Here is a 7,725-nt window from a genome sequence, read left to right on the forward strand (position 1 = left end):
GTGTAGGTGGGGATGCTGGAATATGAACAAAGGACCTTTCACTCTGTCTGCCATGCCCTTTCCACTATAAGACACTGACTCTCATCGGGCTGAGTGATTGGAGGGGGGATGGACACTGCCTTTTGGCTTGGAACCTAGGAACAGATCCATCTCTAATGTTTTCCCTGCTGGGGAAAGTGATTAAAGGAAGGGGCTCTAAGATTCCCCTCAGGATGAGCTGGCTTGGCAAGTGAAAAGAGCCAGGAAAGGGCTGTGTTGCCTGACCACTTCCCAAGGCTGGCAGAGTCTCCCTATATCAAATGATATAATATTTGTAGATCACTTAGCCATGCCTGGAACATGACAGGTGTTAAAAAATGCTTGTTTCCTTTCCCCCTTCCCCCTAAACAGTCAGAGAAGGATCCACAGGAATTAGAGTGCAAGGGAAACTTGGAGATCATCCGCTCAAGGGGTTCTTAACCTGGTACCTCTTAACTTGGAAATTTTAATATTTTGATAATTATATCTCAGCATGATGGTTTCCTTTGTAATATTATATATACATATATATATATATTTGCACTTAAAAATATTACTCCCAAGAAAGGTTTCACTGAAAATAGGTTTCACTAGACTTGCCGAAGGGGTACATCACAAAAAAGAGGCCAAGAACCCTTAATCTGGTCCAATGCCTTCATTTTACAGATGAGGAAACTGAGGCTCCCATAGAAGTTAAGTGATTTGGTTTTTTTTTTTTGTAATTTCTTAGGCATTTGGGGTTAAGTGACTTGCCCAGGGTCACACAGATAGTGACAAGTGTTTGGTCTGAGGCCAGATTTGAACTCAGGTCCTCCTGACTTTAGGGCCGGTGTTCTATCCACTGAGCCACCCAGCTGCCCCAAGTAATTTGTTAAAGGTCACACATGTGACAAGTGGCAGCACCAAGGAGTGAAACCCAAGTCTTCTGACTCCAAATCTTTCCACTATCGATTTGCTACCTATAAAGGCTGAACTGAAGAGAGAAAGTGAGGTAAAAGATTGAGAAAGCAATCTTTTGGGGTTAGGGAAAACCCTAGCCATCATCAGTGATCAGTTACTGAATATACAAAGAGAAACTAGATTATAGACTCTAGGGGTCTTGTTATTTTTGTTGGTTTTCCACTGAGCAAAGTATGGCACTGAGATATGTTACTGGCACTGTAGAGTACACTGGAAAAGCTGCTTGAGTAGAACAATAGCCCCATCTCTTCACATGGTGCTTTCCCAGGGTACAAAGCACTTTCCTATCAATTATCTTATTTAACCACCAGAGCATCCCTGTCAGACCAATCAACCAATCCATAATCGTTCATTAAGTGCCTATCATAAGCTGGGCATGGGGCGAGGCTCTGGGAAAACAACGCATGTTCTCAAGTGGGACAAAATAAGAGTGAGATAAGCAGGAGAGGTGGTACTATAGCCTAACTTTACATGTGAGGAAACTGAGGCCTGGAGAAGTTTAAGGCACTTGATCAAAGCCACCTTGCTAGTCAAAGATTGGAAAGGGACCAAAACCAAAGCCGGTCCAGACTCATGGCATCACATCCTTGCCACCCCAGATGGCTTCAGAGGTCTGAGGGTAGAAGCCCCTGAGGGCTAAAGGAAGCATCTCACTTAACCTTCCCCCATGCCACAGAGGGAGACAGCAGGAGGCTGAAATTCTCTTTGGTGACTAGAATTAAAGGAGACACTCATGCAGTCAGGAACACATGGACAATGTGAAATATCAAGGAAATAAGAGTTTCCCCACCTTCCAAGACACATGGAGGTTTTAACCATCTCATGTTCCTGATGAAACCAGGAGTCAAGGACAGAACCATTGCTCACTCTGTGTATGGGTCAACCCCTGTAGGGGCAGTGGTTAATCACTAATAATTCAGGAATTGTGGAATTATGGAGACAGCACTGAGTCATATAGAAAAATGATTTAAATCATTAATAATTAGAGAAATGCACATTTAAAGCAATTTGGAGGTGTCATTTCATACCAATCAGACTGGCAAAGTTGACAAAGAAGGAAAATGGCAAATGCTGGAGGGTCTTTGGGAAAACAGGCAAACTAATGTACTATTGGCAGAGTTCTGAACCAGTCCAGCCATTCTGGAAAGCAATTTGGAACTATGTTCAAAAGTTTACTAAGCTGGGTATACCCCTTGGCCCAGCAATACTGTCACTAAGTCTATACCCCAAAGAGATCAAAGAAAGAGGAAGAGGACCCATATGTACAAAAATATTGGTAGCCACTTTTTTTTTGTAGTGGCAGAACTGAAAATGGAGGTGGTACTCAACAAATTATGGAATATGAATGTAACAGAATACTAATGTGCTGGAAGAATAATGAAACGATGGTTGCAGAAAAACATAGGAAGACTGTCTGAGGTGATGACATAGTGAACAGAACCAAGAGAACAATTTTTATTATAAGAACCACATTGTGAAAACAAATCACTCTGAAAGACTTAAAAATTCTGATTAATGCAATGACCAAAAACCATTACAGAGACCAATGATGAGGAAGGTACCTACCTCCTGAGACGTGATGAACTAAATATGTAGCATGAGACATTATTCATCGAAAAATTGTTTTTAAAGAAAGAGCACTGGATTTGGAGATAAAACATCTGTGTTGTGGCCTTAGATCTGCTATGTATTAGCTGAGTGACCTTGGACAAATCATTTCCTTTCTCAAGGGAAGTTTACTTCTTTGTACAATGAGGAGGTGGGGCTGCGTGACTTCAAGGTCCCTTTCATATGCTTGATAACCCATCATTTCACCAATAGTTCTGAGCAGAGCCAGTGGCCCACGCAGCCTTATTCCTACCCAACCAACTTCAGGTCTCCCTATCAGCACCTTCTACACTGGAGGCAACTTTCCCAGGTTCCCATTTTCAATGGCAGTGGAGCCAAGGTCCTCACTACCACAGGAGAATCATGTAGACATTCAGCTAGGCAGACACTTTAACTGCTGAGCACCTTTTGAAATCAATGGGATGGCAGGTATTAAGGGAACCCCATAATTATAACTAACCAGTACTAAAATGATCTCTGGTTCCAGATGGTCAACTAAAAAGTTTTTTCAGATGTGCTCTGATTGACACATACTGTCAGCAAAATGCCTGAAACACAAAGACATGGCCACAGGTTGCAAAAAAGAACAGGGACTCTATAAAGCCCCGGCTGTCCTGGGCCTCTCACCTCAGAGACAGCTAAGGAGCCTCTTTCTCCTGAGTACGCAAGGATATATGGAGGTACGAGTGCAGTAAGTAAAGGGTGTTGAGATCCCACATACACAAAAATATTTACAGCAGCACTTTTTTTAACAGCAAAGAACTGGAGGGAAAATGGGTTCCTATTAATCCAGGAATGACTAAACAAATTGTGATATGTGAATGGAATGGAATAATTTTTTTTTAGGCAATCAGAGTTAAGTAACTTGCCCAGAGTCACATAGCTAGTAAGTGTCTGAGGCCAGATTTGAACTCAGGTCCTCCTGACTCCAAGGCTAGTACTTAATAGAATATTATTCTACTGTGAAAAATGATGATGAAGAAAGAATTCAAAGGAACTTTGAAGACATGTAGGAACTGATTTAGAGCAAAATCAGTATAACCAGAATAATTTACACCAAGGCCACAATAATATAAAGAAAAACAACATTAGAACTCTGCTCAATGCAGTATTCAATCACGATTTTCAGAGTCAAGAGTCATAGAAGCATGTCTACACCAATCAGCAAAGAGGTAGTGTACGAGAGGTGGAGAATGAGGCATGCATTTTTGGATATGGCCATGTTGATTTGTTTTGCTTAACTGTATTAATTTGTAACATGAGAGGCAGTTAGGTGGGCCCCATAGTGCACAGAGCACAGGATCTGGAGTTAGAAAGGCCCGAGTTCAAATCCTGCCTCAGACACTTACTAGCCATGTGACCCTGGGTTCGTCACTTAACATCTGCCCGCCTGGGTTTCTTCATCTATAAGATGGGGATAATAGCAACTTCCTCTCAGAACCATTGTGAAGATAAAATGAGTCAATAGCTGTAAAGTACTTTGCAAACCTTAAAGCACTATATAAATTCTAGCTATTTATTATTAGTATTATTATTATTATTCTAATAAGAAAGGTTTCTATTGGGTGGCCTGTAAGCAGATCAATAGGAAGTGACAGCATTGTTTTGTTTTGTTTTTTTTAAAGAACCTCAATAAAACTTTAAAAAATGGGGAGGAATGGCGTGGGAAGAATCCAGATCTGGAGTCAAATCCTGGTTCTGCTACTTATTAGCTGTGTGACCTTGGACAAGTAATTTTACCCCTGTAGCCCTCAGTTTCTTTACTTATAAAACGAAGTAGTTACATTTAACTCTAGACCTATGATTTCATGATCATATCCCTTGATATCCATAATTAGACTCTCAGGTCCCAGATGGGGCCTCCTAGGAGAGTATCAGCCCTGTACAAAATATGTTGGCAAGACTGTTTTCCTAGAGCTCTGGTTCAGGCAGATGCCAGGACCCAATGAGCCAGCTGTCTCTTATTGGTTCTTCTTCCCAAAAGAATGAGCTCTGGGACACAAACAGTTAAGAGAATGAGAAGACAGCTTCCCAAAAAAAAGCCTGTTGATTCATTCAGGACATCAGCTCCTGACCTCCATCCTGGTAGCTCCCATGTAACTTCTTAGCATCCTCCTAGGCCTCCCAGACCCAACAGTCAGCTCAGGAAGGGTTTGTAAAATTCAGGTGCCCTTTAATCTTTGAAATGATATTTGATGAATGGACTGTCGCTGATAGAGCACCATGCTATAGAGAGCAGAGGGGGAAAGTAAGAGAGACCCTGCTGGTGCAAAGAAAAGAGAGGTGAGTGAACTTGGAGGAAAGAAGTCCTGGGTTTGACAAAATACACTGGCAGGATTGAGTTTCCTTAGCCTTTGGTTCAGGAAAATGCCAGGACCCAATGTCTGATGTTGGTCCTTCTTCCCAAGAGAATAGGCTTTAAGGCACAACATACTAAGAGAATAAAAAGAAAGTGCCCCACCTCGGACCACAGACAAGTCATTTAACCTCACTGGGCTTCAGTTTCCCCATCTGTAAACTAGGGGGTAATAATATCACAGTACTTTCCTCTCACAGGTTTGTTGTAAGATTCAAAAGAAATAATGTAATTTAAGCTCACTGTGAATTCTAAAGGGCTATATAAATTCCTGTTATTACCAAGTCTAAACAAAGCTAACCAGTGACTAGAAGGGTGCCCTCAGGCCAGGCCTGGCATGAAAGGGAAGATCTAATTCTGTTTTATCAGCTTTATTTACTCATGATTCAATTGCTTCTCATGGTCCTCCCAGGGTGAGTGTAAGTCCTCCCTAAACCTCTAACCCGTTTCCCATCTAACTCTTTCAAGCAGAAGAGGGACATCCTTATTCCCCCAATTCCGTGGCAGGGGGGCGGGGGGGTTGGGGAGAGGAATCCTTCATATGGGGCTTAAATGCAGTTATTATTCTTCACAAAAATAGCTCTCTGCCTTTCCCACATATAGCATCCTTAGACAAGCCCACCCATCTCCATCCCCCTCTACAGACATCCAGCTTGCACTTTTCCTATCAGAGGCAGCCGAGTTTTCTTAATCACAGAACCACAGGCCTATCAATAGAAGGGATCTCAAGATGATATCCTGCCTGGTTCCCTTCCTTTTGAAAAGTAAAGACTTGTCCTACTTCTTAGGCAATCCAAGCCAAAAGAGATTAAATGATTTACCCAAGGTCGCACAGCTCCATTGGCGATGGAATTAACTGTTCTTGAAACTGACCTGTTTATAGCTAGATAACTAGATCTGCACATTTTAAGCACAGAACCATAGCTTCATAAGATTTAAAACTGGTGGGGAGGCTAGGTGGCGCAGTGGATAGAGTACCAGCCCTGGAGTCAGGAGGACCTGAGTTCAAATCCAGCCTCAGACACACTCTGGGCAAGTTACTTAACCTCAATTGTCTCACAAAAAAAAAAAAAAAAAAAAAAAAAAAAAAAAAAAAAAAAAAAAGATTTAAAACTGGAAAAGACTTCAGAGATCATAGAACCATAGAATTTAGAGCTGGAAGAGATCTCAGAGGTCTTCGAGTTCAACCACCTCATTTTACAAGTGAGGAAACTGAGGCACAGAGAGGCAGTTGAGTAAAGTCATTGTGTCCAGGATTACACAGCTACTAAGTTTCTGAGGATTTGAACCCAAGTCTTTCTGAGTACAAGTCCTGAGTACAAATCCAGCCTCAGACCAGACACCAGACACTTACTAGCTGTGTGACCCTAGGCAAGTCACTTAACCCCAATTGCCTCACCAAAAAAAAAAAATAAATTAAAAAAAAAAAACTTACTTTAGTTAATTAATCTGTATGCCACCAAACTCACAAACTCCACTAGAAGATTTCACTATCTAGCACCCCAATGGCAAACTGCCCCTGGAGAGCTATGTTCCCCAGACTCCCAATCCAGAGTCTTCCTACAGAGGGCTGTGGTCTCATAGCCTCCTGCCCTCGTTGGCCCGCATACCCACCTGGGGAAGGTTCGGCTCCTCAGCTCTTTGATGAACACTTGACTCCCATTCTGGACAGGTTTGACATCTGTTGTCTGCCCGGTGTCGTGTTTATGCCAATTTCTTTTTTTTTTCACTGGAAAAGAGAGGACATAGGGTCAGTAACGAGGAGTTACTGCAGCCCCTAGGAGGGCAATCCAAAGCCCCCAGGAACACACCCAGGAAGTAACCCCTGGCCCCCCAAGTCCTCTATGTGCCCCATCTTCCAGCCTCCTGGCTCCCCAGAAGATGTATACAGCTGCTTTAGCATTCACGGGTGAGAGGATCACAGATTTAGAGCTGGAAGGGGTCTCAGAGACCATCCAGTCCATTGGTGTCAAACTCAAAACAGAAACAGGAACTGCTAAACTATACAGAAGGATCCCTGCAGGGCCATCTATTGATTTAAGAAACCACATACTAACATTATCTATGCTCTATTATATTTTTATTTATTTTGTTAACTGTTCCCAACTACATTTTAATCTGGTTCTGGCTGCACTTGGGAGTGTTGCTGGACCCTAATCTGGGTGTCTAACACCTCTGATCTAATCAAACTCTGCCATCTTACGGATGAAGAAACTCAGGACCATGGAGTCCAGAGTCTTCCAGGTAGTACTTCATCGGAGGTGAGATGAGAACTAGGTCACCTGCCTCCAGAGGGGGTGTTCTTTCAAGCCTCCCATCCTCTAGCAAGGAATTCAGAGGACATTCTGTGGGAATGGGACCACAGAGTCAAGGCTAATACTTCCCATGAGATGTCACAGGAGCATAAGAAGCATTCTTTGGTGCCACTTTTCATCTAGAAAACAAGATCTATAGAATACATGATGGGCAATGGGTGTATGTGCAGAAGTTTCCACTGGCTTTAGTGGTCCACAAGCAAATGAATTGTTCTGATTCTAATCTCACAGAGCAAAATGAATTTTAAAGAGTCAAGAGAGCAGATAGGACATATCCTTATTAGGCATAGAAAAATGAATTCTCTAAGCCCCATATGAATGCATGAAAATCTTTCATTAGGTCATGATGGTGTAAGCCCTAAATTTCAGATTTGAGAAGTTGGCTGAACATTATTTTAAAAGGAAGGAAAAAAAAAAGCAACTTCCAAAGAGGAATTGATCCTGGGATGTGCAGGTTGTGGAAACTAC

At 42.3% G+C, this 7,725-nt stretch overlaps 1 protein-coding gene across 1 annotated transcript in view; it reads right to left on the bottom strand.

Annotated features, from left to right (window-relative positions):
• PHF2 (PHD finger protein 2) overlaps window positions 1-7,725 on the bottom strand; it is a 199,663-nt gene that overhangs the window by 63,372 nt on the left and 128,566 nt on the right. Inside the window, exon 3 of the mRNA XM_027837127.1 lies at window positions 6,557-6,671. Within this exon, the coding sequence (XP_027692928.1) occupies window positions 6,557-6,671 (115 nt within the window). The remainder of the gene's footprint in view (window positions 1-6,556; window positions 6,672-7,725) is intronic.

This window comes from Vombatus ursinus, unplaced genomic scaffold (assembly GCF_900497805.2).
Source record: "Vombatus ursinus unplaced genomic scaffold, bare-nosed wombat genome assembly UNPS02014820.1, whole genome shotgun sequence".
Taxonomy (NCBI): Eukaryota; Metazoa; Chordata; class Mammalia; order Diprotodontia; family Vombatidae; genus Vombatus; species Vombatus ursinus.